Here is a 19664-nt window from a genome sequence, read left to right on the forward strand (position 1 = left end):
CTCTGGTCATGAAAGAAGTAATGGCTACTGTCTTTTTTTACATTGAAAAGGCTTATGCCACTATGTGGAGAGAAGGCCTATTGATTAAGATGGAAATACTTGGTATTGGTGGGAGATTATATAACTGGGTTTTGGCCTTCTTATTTAATCGCTCTTTTTTAGTTAAAATAGAATCCATTTTATCTGATGCCTATGGAGAAGACAATGGTATTCCTTAAGGCAGTGCTAACAGCAGTGGTGCCCCACCTGTTTTGAGCCCCACATTTGTTATTTTTTCTTGGGCTTGCCTGTTTTTCATGTTATTTTGGCATTAATATGTGTCACATATCAGTTTGCAAACAATGTAAAATATATATATATCATTGAGTTAATAAAGTCGCATACAAACATGGTCTCTTTTTTGTTTTCTTGAGTAAGGCAGCTCCAAAATGCAGGTGTTTCAGCCTAGCTCAGTGCTTTCTGTGGTGGTGGGCAAACCAGCAGAAAATACGGAGCATTACGCCGTGATTGGCTCATGGTTCTGTCACTCATGGGGAAACTACGTCACCGCCAAGTCTAAGGGTATGGCTAGAAAATTCGAGCCCCTTGGGTGCTGCCATAGAGTTACATTAGAAGTACCCATCCAAGAAGGCTCAAGGTCATTGGCTACAGATAAAATAACGACAAATCACGTTATATGTACAGTAGCTTTGATTGGACTGATCATGTCAACATCATACTTTCAAAAATCTTAGCTAGCAGTCATCATCATGAATCAAGTCGACAATCTACTGGCAAATCATTTTTAATCCTTGTCATATGAAGATAAATAATTAAGATAAATTATAGATAAAACATAAACATTACACAACAAGTTGGGAATTGCAAATTCAACAATGAGTGGTTTGGAATGAATCAGTGAGCATTGCATTGCACTGCAAAGCAATCACTAACCTGCTATTCAGTGGAGTGGCTGTGTGGTCCCAAATCTGGGATTAAGGGTCTCTTTCCCAAGTCAATGAAGCATGATTTATGCCATGCTCAAAACAACTACAAAAACTTGACTTCAGAGAGTTCAAGACAACTGGGAAGTCAGGAATAAACGAGCTCTGACTGGGAAAATGCGTTTTGAATGGTCATCCAACTCTGAATAGTAAATCTGGCCTCTTTCTAGAGCTACAAAGATCAATGACGTCATCATGATTTGACCTTGTTTTTTTCTGAGTTCCCAGTTGTTTTGAAAGCACCATATATCCAGAGAATGGCAGACATTGATGACAAAATGTGCCCAAGAAGGACCGCCGCGCCACCTTCCTGTTCAAGTGAGCACAGCACAACAAGGTGAGTCCAAAAATGTATTCTATGCTGCTGCATAAATTATGTATTATGCCAGAGAGCAATGTATACTGTAGCTAACAAAGTAATACTAAGTGTATGTTGTGTAGTAAGATGTTAGTAGCCCATGTGCCTCACCCTAATAATTTGGTATGTTTATCCCTTAATTTTGCCTACTGTTCTGACTTGGTGGTGCACATGTAGCATATAACCTGTTTTATAGAAATGTAATCATTGAATATTGTAAGAGCTTTCATTGTCTGCTTATATGCCCCCTTTATGTATTTATCCCACGGTTCTGACTTGGTGTACAGGGAGAACACTGTAAGAATGGACCATGTTCTGAATTCTGTCGATGTACAGTACATTTCAAAAGTGCTAAACACATAGTTATATTGACTACGTCCATCCTAGCTCGCTCATTAATGTCTTAATCGAAATTACAGATTGCTTCTTGTCTGCTTGTCGTTCGTTCCCTTATGCCATAGTTTGTACATCTCAATTGTCATTAGAAACCACACTTGTTTAAGCAAGTCAGCCATCTCAGCTATGTTTTTTTAATAGGCAGTAAAGGAGGCTGAATGAACTGTTTCGCTGCCAGGCAAGGCTCCGCTGATAGCCAGGTCTAGCAGTGGTAAGATGTTGGGACAGCTTTATGTAGGCCGTTTGTGGGCACAGTTTGTCACCGTTATAGTGCAATTAATGTATTGTTTAGTGTTGTGTGGTGCAGTGACTTTGCTGGCATGCATCCCACCAATATTTACATCGCCACTGGCTATCAGTCCTATTTTGTACAACATGATTAACGATGTGTTTTCGAATGTAGGGAGGGGTATTGGGGCTTCCCTATATGCTGATGATGGAGCTATTTGTAAGGTGGGAAGGAATGTCTCATGTGATCAAATTTATAGTGAATGTTGAAAGATTGTCAATTGACTGGGGTTTTAAATAGTGGCAAAGTCTTGTATGTTCTTCTCGATGAAAAAAGTTGCTGATAATATACAGTTGTTTCTGTACGGACAGCCTGTGGGGAGGGTTTCTAAGTACAAATATTTGGGTCTATGGTTCAATGAGCGATATACATGGAAAGATGTAAAAAGTGTAAGAAGGTGATGAATGTTATGCGCTCGGTCTCTGGTTATGAATGGGATGGTGATAGACAATCCTTGATGGATATTTATAGAGCTCTGGTCAGGAAGACAATTGATTACGGGTGTATAGTTTATGGAACAGCTGCGAAGACTTGGCTCCAGAGGCTGGACAGAATCCAGTATATAGCTTTAAGGATATGCATTTAAATCAACATCTGTATGTGCCTTACTAGTGGAGGCAGGTGAGATGCCTTTGGATATACTGCGTAAAATAATTGTAATTAGCTTATTGAGTTAAGTAAAATCAAATCAAATTGTATTTGTCACATGCCCCGAATACAGCAGGTGTAGGTAGACCTTACCGTGAAATGCTTACTTACAAGCCCTTTACCAACAATGCAGTTCAAGAAATAGAGTTAATAAAATATTTAAATAAACTAAATAAAAAATCTAATCAATGAAAAAGTAACAAAAGAAATGTACATAACAGTAATGAGGCTTTATACAGGTGGTTGTCACGACTTCCACCGAAGGTGGTGGCTCCTCTCCCTGTTCGGGGCGGGGCTCGGCGGTCGTCGTCGCCGGCCTACAAGCTGCCACCGGTCCATTTTTCCTTTTCGTTTGCGTCTGTCTGTTTTGTTTTACACCTGTGTCCTATTAATTAATTTTGGTGGGTTTATTAACCCCCGCTGCCTGCTATTCTTTGTGCGGGATTATTTGCTGTTGTTGGTACGGTAGTGGTGCGTGTTTGCGTCACAGGTTTTTTTTTTTTCTCTCTCACTGTCGTGGTGTACGGTTGTGGTTTATTTCGGAGTAGAGATTTCTCCTCCGTGTGTTACATTTATTTCCCTGTGTGTGGCGACTTCGTTGGGTGTGTTTCCCCACCTGTTGTCGTGTTTGGGACGTTCTATTAAACGTTTATGCTTCTGGAAATCCTTGTTCTCCTGCTCCGGAGTCTATGTGCTGGGGTGAAGGTTATTCGAGGTCATTTGTAAAGTGACTATGCATAGATAATTAACAGTGATTAGCAGCAGTGTAAAAACAAAAGGGGGGTTAATGTAAATAGTCCGGATGGCCATTTGATTAGTTTAGTTGTTCAGCAGTCTTATGGCTTGGGGGCAGAAGTTGTTAAGGAGCCTTTTGGTCCTAGACTTGGCACTCCGGTACCGCTTGCCGTGCGGTACCAGAGTGGGTGACTGGAGTCTTTGACAATTTGTTGGGCCTTCCTCTGACACTGCCTAGTATATAGGTCCTGGATGTCAGGAAGCTTGGCCCCAGTGATGTACTGGGCCATACGCATTACCCTCTGAAGCGTCTTACGGTCGTTGCCGAGCAGTTGCCATACCAGGCGGTTATGCAACCGGTCAGGATACTCTCAATGGTGTAGCTGTATAACTTTTTGAGGATCTGGGGACCCATGCCAAATCTTTTCTGTCTCCTGAGGGGAAAAAGGTGTTGTCGTGCCCTCTTCACAATTGTTTTGGTGTGTTAGGACCATGATAGTTTGTTGGTGATGTTGACACCAAGGAACTTGAAACTCTCGACCTGCTCCACTTCAGTCCCGTCACTGTTAATGGGGGCCTGTTTGGCTCTCCTTTTCCTATAGTCCATGATTTTATTTATTTATTTACCTTTGTTTAACCAGGTAGGCAAGTTGAGAACAAGTTCTCATTTACAACTGCGACCTGGCCAAGATAAAGCAAAGCAGTACTGTTAGGGCTTCGTTCTGAAGATAGGTAAGGAGTCAAGCGCAGGAGAGCAGAGATGTCAATGTAGCGTTTCTTTTAATAGGCAAGTCCAAAAAAACGGTAAGGCACAATAACAAAAAAAAACGCCCAAGACAATGAGAACTCCCAGTTACTCACGGAAGGAGAATAAACCAACGTTCCTTACTAGAATAAACACACGTGAATAAACTGAGGAAAGCCTTCACAAGCAACATGTAGATAATCCCGCACAAACCTAAACGGGGAAACAGAGACTCACCAGCAGCAAGAGCGACGTCATTGATGTATACAGAGAAAAGAGTTGGCCCAAGAATTGAACCCTGTGGCACCCCCATAGAGACTGCCAGAGGCCCAGACAACAGACCCGCAGATTTGACACACTGAACTCTATCAGAAAAGTAGTTGATGAACCAGGCGAGGCAATCATTTGAGAAACCGAGGTTGTTGAGTCTGCTGATGAGGATGTGGTGAATGACAGAGTCGAAAGCCTTGGCCAGGTCAATGAATACGGCTGCGCAGTATTGTTTCTTATCGATGGCGGTTAAGATATCGTTTACGACCTTGAGCTTGGCTGAGGTGCACCCATGACCAGCTCTGAAACCAGATTGCATAGCGGAGAAGGTACGGTGGGATTCGAAATGGTCGGTAATCTGTTTGTTAACTTGCCTTTCAAAGACCTTAGAAAGGCAGGGTAGGATAGATATAGGTCTGTAGCAGTTTGGGTCAAGAGTGTCTCCCCCTTTGAAGAGAGGGATGACCACAGCTGCTTTCCAATCTTTGGGAATCTCAGACGACATGAAAGAGAGGTTGAACAGGCTAGTAATAGGGGTTGCAACAATTTCGGCAGATAATTTTTGAAAGAAAGGGTCCAGATTGTCTAGCCCGGCTGATTTGTAGGAGTCCAGATTTTGCAGCTCTTTCAGAACATCAGCTGACTGGATTTGGGAGAAGGAGAAATGGGGAAAGCTTGGGCGAGTTGCTGTGGGGGGTGCAGTGCTGTTGACTGGGGTAGGGGTAGGGGTAACCAGGTGGAAAGCATGGCCAGCCGTAGAAAAATGCTTATTGAAATTCTCAGTTATAGTGGATTTATCGGTGGTCACAGAGTTTCCTATCCTCAGTGCAGTGGGCAGCTGGGAAGAGGTGCTCTTATTCTCCATGGACTTTACATTGTCCCAGAACTTTTTTGAGTTTGTGTTGAAGGAAGCAAATTTCTGCTTGAAAAAGCTAGCCTTGGCTTTTCTAACTGCCTGTATAAATTGGTTTCTAACTTATCACGGGGGCTGTTCGATGCTAATGCAGAACGCCACATGATTAGCTCCTTTGTCTTGCTCACATTGAGCGAGAGGTTGTTGTCCTGGCATCACACGACCAGGTCTCTGACCTCCTCCCAATATGTGTGTTTTGTTCTATATTTTTATTACATTTTGTATTTATTTTTAATCGTAGACCCCATTCCCGCAGGAGGCCTGTTGCCTTCTGGTAGGCCGTCATAAATAAGAATTTGATCTTAACTGACTTGCGTAGTTAAATAAAGGTTAAATAAATAAATAAAATAAAAACAGGTGTGGCCTGAGGCTCTTGGACTGTGACTGAATACACCTTGGCCTGACACCTGGATGTGCCTGCCCCAATCCGACCTGGCCACACTCTACCTGCTACCTGCCTGTTGCTGCCTCCACTGATTTTACTGCTTGTATGAGTTACTTGATGTGGAATAGAGTTCAATGTAGTCATGGCTCTATGTAGCCATGAGCCCCACCCTGCCTATTGTAAACAATTTCTCCATCCCATTCTCCCTGTTAAGCAAACGAAAGGGAGAGGCTGTGACTGTAATTGATGTAGTAAATTATTTTTCCAGTCAATTACTTTATTTGATAAATGCCCTTTATTGTGTCTGTGTCCCTTTTTGAAGGTTTAATAAAACCTTCATTCAGCGCATGAAATCCATATTTTCATTTATGAAATATTCAACAGACTGAACAGTCATGTACCAATGAGATGAATTAGTTGCATTGCAGTTGTGCGTGGTGTTCTTGCCTTTCTGTCACGGATCCCTCTGGAACTTTCATCACGCCTGTCCCCTATTCCCACTAATTAGTATTTGTATATATGTGCCCTTTGTTACGTGTTTGTTTGGTCTTTGTCCCCGTGTCTGTACATGGCACGCTGTAATTTGGGTAAATAAATAAAAAACTATTACGCATTCCTGCGCCTGTCTCCCGACCCTTTACACCAGCGCGACATATTCAGCCTCATCTAGCGATGGTATGGAATAACGGATAACTGACAAAGTACCTCAGCCTTAGGAAATCTTTGGGGAAAGAAGTCACACTTCCAGTTTGCACAAATCCTTTTTTTATTTGCTGTGATACAGATAGTATAAAAGCATACATTCAATCTAAGCATGTTTTAATTGAAAATGAAAGCATAGTCTTTCTTTATTCACCATTTCAATAAGGAAAGGGCAATACCTGTATTAATGACCAGCAGGCTCAGACAATATCCATAATGACTATAGAGAAAGTACTCACACTTCGAGACTCTATGGACAAATAGCTTTTCATAAAGTCATATGGTAAGTAATGAAATACAAGTTTCTGGGTGTGTGGGGAGTGGGTCAGTGACTTGAGGGGGAGAAAGAATCAGTGGGGGCAGCAACAGGCTGGTAGAGGGGGGGGGGCAAGGTGGAATTGGGCCAGGCACATCCAGTTGTCAGGCCATGGTGTCTTCAGTTGCAGTCCAAGAGCCTCAGGCCCTCTGGAAGGAGAGACCGAGAAAGATAAAAGATGAGGGTTAGTGAGAGCATGGCTAAGACCATAGTACACCACGTACACTGGGTAATCTAACACATACACACCTGTTTAACCTCGCTGTGATACTGTGGGCCTACTTATGGAAGAAGAAAAAAAGTAGATGAAGAGATGAAGAATTCCCACAGATGTTATAATACGCATGCCCTCCCCACCTGAGGATTTGTGTTTTCAGCCTGTGTTTGAGGGTGCACAATATACTAGTAACTTAAATCTCACTGGATTGATTGTTTTTATTTTACTCTTTCATATTCCTGCTTGTGCCAGTAGTTTTTCCCATTAACGTTATGACTGAGGAAATGTTTGTAATGACCTGTCAAACACACCCGGTAATGTCGGAAATAGGCTCAATGGAATACATTGTCTTTCCAGTGCATCTAATAATGCTAAAGCTTCGTCAGGGATTTAATGCTTAGTCTCGACACTTATGGTGGCTTATGGTAGAGAAATTAAGGTTCAATTCTCTGGCAACATCTCTGGAGGACATTCCTGCAGTCAGCATGCCAATTGCACACTCCCTCAACTTGAGACATCTGTGGCATTGTGTTGTGTGACAAAACTGCACATGTTAGAGTGGCCTTTTATTGTCCCTAGCATATGGTGCACCTGTGTAATGATCAGGTTGTTTATTCAGCTTCTTGATATGCCACACCTGTCAGGTGGATGGATTATCTTGGCAAAGGAGAAATGCTCACTAACAGGGATGTAAACACATTTGTACACAAAATGTGAGATAAATAAGCTGTTTGTGTGTATGGAACATTTCTGGGATCTTTTATTTCAGCTCATGAAACATGGGACCAACACTTTACATGTTGCGTTTATATTTTTGTTCAGTGTGTGTGTGTATATATATATGCCCCTAATGCAATTATCCAGTCTTATAAATCCCCAATGGGATTTTAACAGATTTTTTTAATTGTCAAATTAATAAATTATATAACATTCCAACCTTGTTTAGCATTATCTAGTCCAAATATGGCACTATTTGTATCCGTTTCGATCCGTTTCAATGGGGGGATTTTATTTTGAAGGCGACACAGGTAAGAGCACTTATTTCGCGGTGACGTGCATTTTGCCCTGCTGCGCGCTTCCTTAACAACTCAACTCGTGTTCACGTCTATTGGCTCAGAGTGACTCGTTTCCCATATAGGTGATTTAACACAGACCTGGCTCGTTGGAACGGTTTCCAACAACACAATTCACACGAAATGTCTAAATTGGAGCAGGTCCTTGATCTTGAACCACCGTATGATCTCAAATTTAAAGGTAAGATAAGAATACTGTCGGTAGCTAGCTAACGTTACCACCTGTACTGCTAACGTTACAGGCTGTTGTAGACGCTTTCGGGAGTGGTAGCTATCGTTACCACTACAGCTCCCTGGACCGGGGATGTGTAACTACAACAACCCCACTGACACATCTCGTATACCGACGCCATTTTGAGATGGGAGCGAGGATATATGGGCCTGTACCGAGTTACAGAGATAAATTTAACAGTACTGTACTTTCTAATATTCTAACCAACCCACTGGTTTTGGGAGGCGTATGCTCTCTAGATCGGTATGTTAGCGAAGCAACACATTCTGATTCGACCAGACATTCACTGATTAATTTATTTGCAATTACAGTTGTGAATGGGAGCAAGCTGATTGACTGACAGTTATCCCACACTGACACATTGCATACCACATTTCGCTATGCCCAGACAGTGATCCGGGTCAACAGCATCCGTCTCTCTCCTCGCCCCAACCTGGGCTTGAACCAGTGACCCTCTGCACACATCAACAACCGACATCCACGAAGCAACGTTACCCATCGCGCCACAAAAGCCGCGGCCCTTGCAGAGCAAGGGGAACAACTACTTCAGGTCTCAGCGCGAGTGACGTCACCCGATTGAAACGCTATTTGCGCGCCACCGCTAACTAACTAGCTTAACTAGCCACCGCTAACTAAATAGCCATTTCACATCGGTTACACATGCATTGTTATAGCAGCATGTTTATCTTAGCCTAGATACACTCTGTTTTCAATGGGTAATTTTACTAAACAGTAAACAATCTTCCATAATGTGTAGCAACTAGTCTGTTGGTTGTCAATTTTTGCCTGTTGTGTGCCATCTTCACGTGAATCCATTGACCCTCAACACCATCTCCTCTCCCATGCAGGTCCCTTCACAGAAGTGGTGACCACAAACCTCAAGCTCAAAAATCCCTCTGACAGAAAAGTATGCTTCAAAGTGAAGACAACTGCACCTCGCCGGTACTGTGTACGGCCCAACAGCGGCATGATTGAGTCAGGAGCCACTGTCACCGTCTCTGGTAAGGCTTTGTATTTGCAGACCTTTGTCAGTGCTGCCAAATATGACAGAGTATCGTTCGAGCAACCCCTTTTCGTCAACAACACTAAACAAGAGCAAATTATATCCTGTCACTATTTCCACTATAATTCATTGTGTGACTTTGTAAATGCAGAAGAATCAAGCATGTACATGTCAAATGCATCTATCAGTAGGCCTACATGGAGGCATAGTTGTTGACCCAATTTTGACCCCATATCTTCTGTCTCCACAGTAATGCTCCAGCCCTTTGAATATGACCCCAATGAAAAAAGTAAACACAAATTCATGGTACAGACAATCTTTGCACCATCCACTGCTACAGACATGGACGCAGTGGTATGTTTTCCTGTCTACATTACTACCGAATACATTTTGTGCTTTATTCTAGTGGCTATGTCATAAATGGGAAAACCTGCTTTTGTTGATCCACAGATTTCAGTACTGTATTTTAATTGCTTTTTGTGATTTCTCCAGCAGAGGGCAGCAAATAGCATATTACACAGCCCCTGAGTGTTGCATGCTTATTGTTATTCCATCAGCGGTCCCTGTGCTCAATTAATCCATCTACGTTTACCTTATCTTGTACTTGTTGAATCGCCACAGTGGAAAGATGCGAAGCCAGATGATCTGATGGACTCCAAGCTGAGATGTGTGTTCGAACTGCCCTCTGAAAACGATCAAATGGTAAGTAGTGTGTACAGTAGTAGAAAATAGAACTTCTTCCAGGGTTCTGGTGTTATGCCTGTTGGTGTTATACGTCCAATGTTGTACTTTTGTCACGGCCACAGTTCAGTGTTTGTCAATGCATCTTTTTCACATTCTCTCATAGTCTACATGGCTTTCGCTCTCTCCTTACTGCTGTTCGTTCCTTTCTCTGCCATTTATGTAGATACAGTCATATGATTGTTGCCAATATGCGATCTTGTGGATTTTTGTGTGGCTAAACTGTAATAACAAGCATTTCTACCTCACAGCTCTCTATGGTCACATCTGAAACACTCACATGTAACAATTAGAACTTGTTCCTAGTGGTGACAGGTCAGTTTTGTTGGTTCAACACAGTCATTTATAGCAGTGCATAATTGGAGTGTATAATGTTGTACCCTACAACCAAAGCAGCAATTGAGAACCACTGAACACCCCAAAGTTAAAGACATGACCTCTATATATCTATGGTCATGCATGCTGCGTGTGCTCCCCCTTGTACGATAGCCTAGTGGTAGTGCCAGGGAGACCCGTGGTAGCATCATGGCATTCACCACTCCTGGGCAGGCCCCCAAGCTCAGCGCCAGGCACCTGGGGGACAGGGCAGTCCCCACCCCCGGAGAGTACCGCACTCCCCTGTGCAGCTGGCACCACCTGGCAGCCCACTACGACTCCAGCGATCTCCCAGAATTCATGTCAGCACCCAGCTCAGTGAGAGGCAGGCAGTGGAAGGTTTGTGGCAGAGCAGGGAAGGGGCAGATTGGGAAGTGTAGTTTACTTACCGTAGGTGGTCACCTGTCTTCTAGTGTAAATTCTGATTGTAGTACAGGTGTGGTTGTAGCTGTGTAACAATGTAATGTTGGATAATGGTTATAGCTGTCATTTTGCCGTTAGGCCCCTAATGAAGATGTATCACCTCTTCATACTAATTTCAAACAAATTACAAAAGTTTTTTTTTAAAGTATTTCCATCGATGTAATGGTTTCATGATATTTGGTCTAGTCAAAAGCGTGTTGAGTTTTTGGTTGGCATGTACAGCAATGTCGGGAGGGAAACTAGGTTCCTGGTCACTTCTGTATTTTTTGACTTTGGCTGCTTCCAGAATGATGTTGATGCAACCAAAGCTGCCCCCGTCCTCAACTCCAAAGCAGATGGCACGTCGGCGCCGAGGCCCAGCAGCGCGTCCGTGGATGACTCTGAGATGAAGAAACTGATGGCTGAGTGCAAGAGGCTGCAGTACGATGTGGGCAAACTCTCAGACGAGAACAGACAACTCAAGGTATGATCATAGGTTGTGTGATATTAGGATATTAGGATAGTATGATATATTTGGGTGATGTTAGGATAGTATGATATATATTGGGGTGATGTTAGGATAGTATGATATATATTGGGGTGATGTTAGGATAGTATGATATATATTGGGGTGATGTTAGGATAGTATGATATATATATTGGGGTGATGTTAGGATAGTATGATATATATATTAGGGTGATGTTAGGATAGTATGATATATATATTAGGGTGATGTTAGGATAGTATGATATATATGGGGGTGATGTTAGGATAGTATGATATAGGGGTGATAAAAGGTAATATATCCTCAAGGCATGGAGACTAATGTTCTTGTAAGATGATATTGGCCTGGGGCTTTGGCTATGGTAAAGAAGAATGTGTTTATCTTCCTCTCAGGACGAGGGCCTGAGGATGAGGAAGTCCCACCGATCAGACGACATGGTCACCGGCTCGGGCGCCATGATGAGCAAACAGCACTCTTCCAGCTCCCTCCCCTCGCTAATGGTCGTCATAGCAGCTATCTTCATCGGATTCTTCCTAGGGAAGTTCGTCTTGTAGGGGAGGGGGGGGCGAGAGAGAAGGAAAGCGGGCCGGCATAGGCTCTCATTTGTCTCCCAAGACCCTCAAGGTTAAAGTGTGTGTTATCGTTGACCTGCCATTATCAGTGATAGTGTCAGCTCACTGCGTATGTACATATGTTCTGTGTACCCGAATCATAAACTGGCCTCGCCTTTTACAATCTTACACGGTTAGTACACATGTGGGGAAAACAGAGAGGAATGAACTTTCTCTGTTTTTGGGGGGGGGTCTGTTCAGACGTTGTGTTCTTTTTTTGGGGTGAGGCATCAGGGGAGGGAGGTTTTCTTAACTCAAATTTTACACTTGTTAGAGCATCGATAACAGGCGAGTCGGGATACTGGGTTCAAGACTTTGGTTGAACAATTCTAATGAGTTCTCTTTCTCTCTGTGGTTTTAATAAGAGTTGGAATGTTCAGTGTCTTGTGTTATTTTAATCATTTTAATAAAATGGGATGGGGGGGGGGGAACCTTCCAAGCAAAAGACAGCTACATGTTGCTGGATGGCCTCTTACATTGAAATGTTCACTGAATTCTTAAATCCTTAATTTTTCTTGAGGAATGTGAAACAATACAGTATGCTGGGAATATAGGTGTCTCCTTCCATGGACATTTCCTGTTTCCTACTGACACACAGAATTATTATTACAGTTCTTTCTAGATCTTTTTTTTTTTTTCTTTACACAAATTATATATCCCTCGTGAGGCAAACGTTGACTGAAAAGATCTCTCTGTTCTTGCAGTCCTGTCCCATGGTATTTAACATTGAAATAAAATGTTTAACATTACTTTTGTGGCAGTTTGTCATCTTTGTGCATCTTTTGTCTTTGAGGAAGAGTGAGGCTCGATTCCATTTGTGTTTGGTGTCCTCCATTCCTTTTAACTCAAATTGCAAACGCCGTGTGATTAACATGCAAATGTCATTGGAGTGAGCTGCATGATACAGGCTGAGGTTCAACCCCATGGGGCTTGTAAAGGCAATGTTCACGGTAAGTGCTGCATATGTCGGATTGACATTCCTTAAAAACACGCCACTTCGATAGTGCCAACTTTTTTTGTAATGGGTAAGGAGAATTAAGTTAAGTTTGTATATTGGCAACCATCATGACTACCTACACAGAGAAAGGAAGAAACCAGTAATATGGCAAGGAGAGAGAGAGGGAGACGAAAAGTCACTTGCATTGAAGTGGAGTGTTAATAGGATGTCCCATGTTGGCTCAATTTAAATTACTTTTAAATGGCATTGTCGACAAAGCGTGATTGGATTGAATCACGTCCATAGACAACTTGAATTGGGTCGTGTTCTTTAGCGCACACCGTACGAAAACAAGCATTTTTAGTACAGTAGATCTCCGTTTCACTTCCTGTCATAGTGTTTCATGCCTACTGAACATGACACTGAATGATAGAATGTAGCAACTCAACATTAATTACATACACTGTATTAAGAATCTAAAAGTCCAGTGCACAGTCAGTGCTGCTCCACAACATTCAGCCACTGCTAACCCTAGCTGAGATGCAGAACAGGTATAGCTGCAATAAGCAGTACTTTGACCACATCCAGCACGCCACCTCTTTCTCCCTGTTTGCAGCAGCTACTCCCCAGCCTATGGAGCTGGTCGGCTTCCCTCCCCCAATCCGTTGGCCCCTGGCTGGCCCCTGTACACTGCACTAGGGGAGCCTGGTAGGAGGTGGCCGTCTTATGGGGCTGGTTAGGGCTGGAGCCATCCGTGGGCCTCTGGCCGTTGAAGAGAAGGAGGTGGTCCGCCGAGTCTCGATCCATGCGGAAGAGTTCGTACTCGGTGTGCGGAAGCCGAATGCCCAGGGCGGCACAGCCATGGGTGGGGGTGACGTCCTGCTCCAATCCCTGGCGCCATGAGCCCTCGGCCCCGCACTCATTGCCCCGGAAGATATTGAGCAGGGAGGTGGTGGCCTGGTCCATGGGGGTCACCCTCATGTGGTCCACTGTGAAGACCAAGAGGGGATAAGGGAGGTTGTTATGCACACTTTAATAATGGCATGATAAGCTGTGATCATTCATATATTTTTTCTTTTGACTAACGCCTACCTGTGAAGACAAACTCTGTCCCTCCCAGGACCCTGGTGGAGAGGACTGCGTGGCTGTAGTGACCCCGTGCGTACAGGCTGAATGTGGGGTGTCTGCACACTGGGTCAGAATAATGCCAGTAGTGGCCCTCCCAAGTGCGGTTGTGGTTGTGGAAAACAAAATGGCGGGTGAGGAAGAGGACCCCAGGGCGGACCTCACACCGCTGGCTTACCCATTGACCCTGTAGTTTGACGGATAGGTTTTCTTCGCAGGGCAGGATGGGAGGATGATGCTGGTCCGCCCTGGAAATGACTCTGCAGATAAGGCAGGTACGCTCATGGTTCTGCAATGGAGAATGTTTTTGAATGTTACATATTGTGAATCAAGAAGGAGAAATACACACACCTGTAAAAGACTGTGGATGTTGAACCACATCCCATTTCAATGTGTTACATCCATTGTATCATCAACATTATTCAGTTTTATGAAATGTGTGTTTTTAAAAACCTTGCTTACTATAATATAATAAGAGTAGCATAATGTGCCAAAAGGTGAAATAGATATGTCAAAGCAGTTTAATGAGTTACAGCATGGTGATAAATAACGTCACTGATGGAAACTGAAATGTCAACAGACAACCAATCATGATGATGAAAAACACAAACAAGGCCATTCAAACTGGAGTCTGTTGTCTGACTCTGACCTGCCCAGCCAACCCAATAAAGGAGAAGAGTGCTGGCATGGCAGACTGTTTTCTCATGTGTTACTTGGGAGTGTTCCTGGCCCCACTACACATCCTAGATTGATGGCAGCGATGAAAACAATCACCATGGCAAAGAAACAAATGCTTCTCCCTGGCCTGGGAACTGCACTTGGTGTTGGGGCTACTACTCCTCTCTCTCTTCTCTGGACGGGGCTCGTTGGACTTATGAAAAGCAGTGGGTGCCTTCTGTGCCTTGCTCTCAAGTCCTTCATCATTAAACAGAATCAGCCACAGATGTGTGAGTTTCAAAAGGACAATAGCTGGGAATATGGAGATACACTTGAATAGACAAATAAAATAAGATATTTTCGAATCCAAAGCCTCTGTTTTGGATTATTCCAAACCTTTCAACAGTCTGGTTTAGACAGTTCGGGTCTCCATTTATTTCCAAGTACACATTGGAATCAACTAGAACATCAAAGATGACCATCATACACAATGACTGCCTTTATGGTTTTCGATCCCTGTTTACACTCATTGGGCTGTGCATACAATCTAGTAAAAAGCCCATCAAGCCCCTGTTATGTGGGGAGCCCATTTTAGAGTGTACTCTTAGTGGTTGAGCATCAGATTAACGTTGTAGCTGAGCGTACTGTATTCGTTCAAGCCTGGCTGTACCTCTACCACCTCCGCTACCATAGAATGAATGAATCACTTTCAACATAACTCGCCTCAGCTTTTAACTTTTAACTAGAGCTCATTTACATTGCCCTGACACATTATAGGCTGGGAGTTGTTTGTGTTGGTTAAAAAAAAAGACATGCTGGTAGATATATGGGTAAATGCTGCGGGGAGACATAAAAGGATGGATCCTTTTGTATGACTGAGGAGAGGGAGGAAAAGAGGAAGCTTCTGAACTGAAGGCCTAGTTCCATCTCTCTGGTCAGGCTCCAGTTTTATCCCTCTGCCCTCGATACAGCCTCAGGCGCACACACACTACCACAGAGTAAGGGCAGGAATTCAGAGCACAGCATACTGCGCCACTATTTGCTATTCTCTTTGAAGAGCGGTTGTGGAAAACCAACCAACGGATGATCACTATCATCCATGGGTCCGCTCTGCCGCTGGGTTTGCACAATTCATATTCTCTCCCATTTCGCCCAAAATCAAACACAGAAAGTTGTCGTGTACAAGAAGCTACAGACAATAATGTGATTGTTGAAAGAAAATACAAGTACACAGCACTGGAATATGATGTATCACTAACTGTACATGTGTGGCATCATTGTTGCAATAGTTTGTCATCTTCAACATCCACAATACTTTTCAGTTAGTCGGGATTTGATACTTGAAAATGAAACTACAGTATCTGCCAAAACGGATTCCATCTCAGTGGGTCTCAGTATGTAAGTGATGATGAGGGGACCCTGAACATAAAAATACAGTACAACAGATAGAGAATAATAGACATTATATATCTCTATGACTCTGACCTTGGTGTTCTGCAGGGGCGGCTGGTAGCTGGAGGGTTTGTGGTGGGTCCTCTGGGCTCGCTCAGTGTGGATGTCCCCCAGGAAAAGCTCTTCGGTGTGGTCATCAGGGACCCGGACGCCATGATGGCGGCGCTGCTCCACACGCACCAGCTGCAGCTCATTCATAGTGAAACCCAGCCTGCGGGCACAGTCCCTCCCCCGCTCCTCCTCCTCGCCCCACAGGTCATAGCTGATATGGGGCTCCCAGGGCTCCCACAAATCCCCTCCAACCAGGGACGGAGCTCCGCAGCTGGGCTTGAGCCACTGGCTGAGGTTCCTGGCTACCTCAGGGCTGTGGAACACAACCTGGACGCTGTGGAGCTGGTAGTCGGCCTCGGTGCCTCCGCGGACCACCCAGGAGGCCTGGCGCAGGTGCAGCTGGCCCCGGGCGAGAATGGTGTAGGCGGGAGAGGAGCAGCGGTTGTCCCTGTAGTGGAACTGGAGGACCTGGAAGGTGTGGTTGTGGTGGAAGAGATAGGATCTGGTGATGAACTCTGGCCCAGGCCTGACCTCACAGCTGACAGGGGGAAAAGAGCAAAACATGAATGATATTAGCTTAGTCAAATTATTCACTATTCCAGTATTATGCAGTGAGTCAGGTGGGTAACTAGAGTCAAAACCCAACCTTCATTTTACCAGCCGGTTCAACACCTAATCTTTTACCCTAAGAGGTCTAAAGCTGAACCTGGTGTTGTGCCAAGTAGGTTTACATTCAGAATAGTAGTATTATATATTGCAGTGAACTTATCCCAACACCTAGCAACCTCCTCAAGAAGTTTAGATCTCATGTGTCTAGAGCTGCAAGGTCCGGTCAGGTCTACCCCCTGACTTCGCTACAACATATTGACTATACATTCTTAAAATGATGTACATATTTAATAAAGATGAATAACAAACCGTTTAATGGCACACAATTCACAGCAGATTACCTGGTGGATACCCAGTGGCCTGCGATGTTGGGTGGCATATGCACTGAGATCTGTCCTCCACCATGGAGGTGCTTGAGCATGTAGTGACACTGGGACGCAACAATAGCGGCATGCCGATCATGCTGCTGCCCATGTTTCCTCCCCAAGGCCCTGACACTGGCTCTTATGTCAGAGTGAAGCAGAGAGCCCTCACAACCACCTGTAGGAACAGTGGATGAACTGGGGTGTCATTAAAACACTTTTAAATAGTTAGAAAACGTGCAATTATGCATTTTTTAGTAGTCTATTATACATTTATGAATACTATATTACACAAAATAACATGACACTGCATGCTTTGCAAAACATCTATTGCTAAATTCTAGAAAATAAAACAAGAATCCACTACTTGTCGTTTAAAATCGCATTTTCAAATCATATACGTTTACATTATAGGCTATATCACCCAATATAGAATATAATACACATATTTAGGATACATATTAACTTGCAAATACTTCCACCTTAATGTTAAAAACTCACCATTGAAAAGAAAAGCAGTAGAGATAATCAATTTGATCAGTAACATTGTTAGTCTTGACTGAGACGACACTTAAAAAAATATTTCAATTAGGTAAGAATCACTCCAATTTCCATTATAAAGTATTGCTCATCGTCAATGAATTGTCTTCCTTTCCATTTGAGCCGTTCATCACCAACCGTTCATCTCAGAATAATCAAATCGATCGTTGAAAATTCCGTTGTCAATCATTCTAAGAAACGTGGCTTGCTGCCCCGATACGAAATACAACGAGTTCCTTTCAACAATATAGGCTACCAATTTAGCAGTTCTTCAATGTTGCTCTTAGAGAAATGTTATTCATTTTGTTATGTTTCCTCTATCCGAGTTTTGTATTTTAAATGGACAGGCGCACTCCTCTCTGTCCTCTGTGTCATAGTTGAAGAACACACACACGAGTAATATTTTCATAGGAGGGCACTATCATGCTTTGACTCAGTGCCCCCCATCAAACCGATGAGTCAAATCCTAAAGTGAACGTGAGCAAAGTAAACTCCGACACGCAAAAAATAACCAGTGACATGCGTGGGCAGTTTAAAAACAAATGTAGTTTTAGAACACCTAGGTCTGCACTCACAGCACTGACAATTTGAGCAAAAGTTATAAGATATCTTATAAGGAGCTTTTTCATTTTTCACTTTGATTTTTCACTTGCTGCTTTGGTATCCAATTTCAGACCAGTGGTATAAATGATTATTAATATAAAATACTACACATTCAAATAAATAAATGTTGAAGACATTGCCACACCATACATGAATGCATTGTACAGTAATGACACATAATAATTCTACGTTCTACATTTTACATCAGGCTATTGCAATACTAATGCAATAACCAATGCACTCACTATTTTTATTGAAATCTCCTGGGTTATGAATTATTTGGTGGAATATAAATATGCCTTGCAGTTGAGTAGTGAGAGGGATATTTGTCAGTGTGTGGTCAAAAATACCTCTCACTCCAATCTGTCCTCATCTGTATTTCCTCAGTGACCTGATGGGTTTTTCAGCTATATAAATCATTTATCAGTTTGGTTGAGTAAAAACATACAAGAAGCCTACAGTATGAAATCCTGCTCCTGAAGTAAACAGTAAAGTCGATGATCCACTCAAGCTTTTTATCCTAACATTGTGAAGTCCAATAGCAAGATTCTGCAAATGGATTCCTCTCTCTTTCTTTGTTTCTGTCATTTATATTTTGATTCATTGTATCCACACACATTTATAATATATCAATGTAAATAATACATAGTGGGTTCTAAATAATTATATTTACAATATCACTACCAATCATTATGGCCAACCTGGTCTCAAAGCATTTCGTATTATTCTGTACGCAAATCAGAGACACACCATTTAGTATGATTTGTTACGTTTCGTATAGTATGTCTTATTTTGAGGGTAACCATCGAACGTTTTGTATAATATGTTACAAATTCTAACTAGCTGGCTAACGTTAGCTAGGCTTGGGGTTAGGGGTTAGGGTTAAGGTTAAGTTTAGGAGTTAGGTTAAAGGGTTAAGGTTAGGGTTAGCTAAAAGGGTTAAGGTTAGGGTTAGGGGAAGGGTTAGCTAAAAGGATTAGGGTTAGCTAACATGTTAAGTACTTGCAATGTAGCTAAAAATTAGCTAAAATGCTAAAGTATTCCATGATGAGATTTGAAATTGCATCCTTTGGGTTGCTAGATGTTTGCGTTATACGCCCACCCATCCATGCTGACCAAACACTCTCTCATTTTTGCCTTAAGTAACCATCTGTCTTATTTAACCATAGATCATACTAATTTGAGTGTCCCCGGATTTACATTGTCTATGAGACCAGGCATTAAAATTTGATATTCATCTTCTAAAAGGTGCTGCCTGGTCAATCCGACGTCTGCATTGGCCATACAGCATTTACTGTGATGCGGCCTCCGCAGACATCAGAGCAAACATACCTTCTGCGCTTCGCGGAGCAGCGCAGAGCTGTTGTGAAGGAAGTTGTCAAGGAAGTGAGTTTGTGTTTATACAGGACCTCCCGCTCTCACCTACCT

At 43.0% G+C, this 19664-nt stretch overlaps 2 protein-coding genes across 3 annotated transcripts; one reads left to right on the top strand and one right to left on the bottom strand.

The window, feature by feature from the left end:
- Nucleotides 1–8008: 8008 nt before the first annotated feature.
- Nucleotides 8009–12649, top strand: LOC106590340 (vesicle-associated membrane protein-associated protein A). 2 transcript variants are annotated; one of them, XM_014181239.3, is made up of 7 exons: nucleotides 8009–8211; nucleotides 9111–9263; nucleotides 9516–9619; nucleotides 9887–9967; nucleotides 10496–10720; nucleotides 11091–11267; nucleotides 11682–12649. In XM_014181239.3, exons 1-7 carry the CDS (start codon nucleotides 8154–8156, stop codon nucleotides 11841–11843), a joined length of 960 nt encoding a protein of 319 aa, XP_014036714.1. In that variant the 5' UTR covers nucleotides 8009–8153; the 3' UTR covers nucleotides 11844–12649. The 2 variants fall into 2 exon arrangements, with proteins under 2 accessions (XP_014036714.1, XP_014036715.1); XM_014181240.3 differs by lacking the exon at nucleotides 10496–10720.
- LOC106590339 (protein APCDD1) lies at nucleotides 12079–18104 on the bottom strand. Its single transcript, XM_014181238.3, has 5 exons — nucleotides 17595–18104; nucleotides 17073–17271; nucleotides 16105–16660; nucleotides 13930–14251; nucleotides 12079–13826 (listed from the first exon to the last, which is right to left on the bottom strand). Exons 1-5 carry the CDS (start codon nucleotides 17638–17640, stop codon nucleotides 13369–13371), a joined length of 1581 nt encoding a protein of 526 aa, XP_014036713.1. The 5' UTR covers nucleotides 17641–18104; the 3' UTR covers nucleotides 12079–13368.
- Between the last annotated feature and the right edge of the window lie 1560 nt (nucleotides 18105–19664).

This window comes from Salmo salar, chromosome 29 (assembly GCF_965601325.2).
Source record: "Salmo salar chromosome 29, fSalSal1, whole genome shotgun sequence".
Lineage (NCBI taxonomy): Eukaryota > Metazoa > Chordata > Actinopteri > Salmoniformes > Salmonidae > Salmo > Salmo salar.

Excerpts from the sequence above, each read along its gene's own strand:
- LOC106590339 (XM_014181238.3), bottom strand. The coding sequence starts at position 17,640 with ATGTTACTGATCAAATTGATTATCTCTACTGCTTTTCTTTTCAATG. Across the intron at positions 17,272-17,594 it reads TACTGCTTTTCTTTTCAATG|GTGGTTGTGAGGGCTCTCTG; the intron begins GTGAGTTTTTAA and ends CTGTTCCTACAG. Across the intron at positions 14,252-16,104 it reads CGCCCCTGCAGAACACCAAG|AACCATGAGCGTACCTGCCT; the intron begins GTCAGAGTCATA and ends TCTCCATTGCAG.
- LOC106590340 (XM_014181239.3), top strand. The coding sequence starts at position 8,154 with ATGTCTAAATTGGAGCAGGTCCTTGATCTTGAACCACCGTATGATCTC. Across the intron at positions 9,264-9,515 it reads AGCCACTGTCACCGTCTCTG|TAATGCTCCAGCCCTTTGAA; the intron begins GTAAGGCTTTGT and ends CTGTCTCCACAG. Across the intron at positions 9,968-10,495 it reads CCTCTGAAAACGATCAAATG|CCTAGTGGTAGTGCCAGGGA; the intron begins GTAAGTAGTGTG and ends CTTGTACGATAG.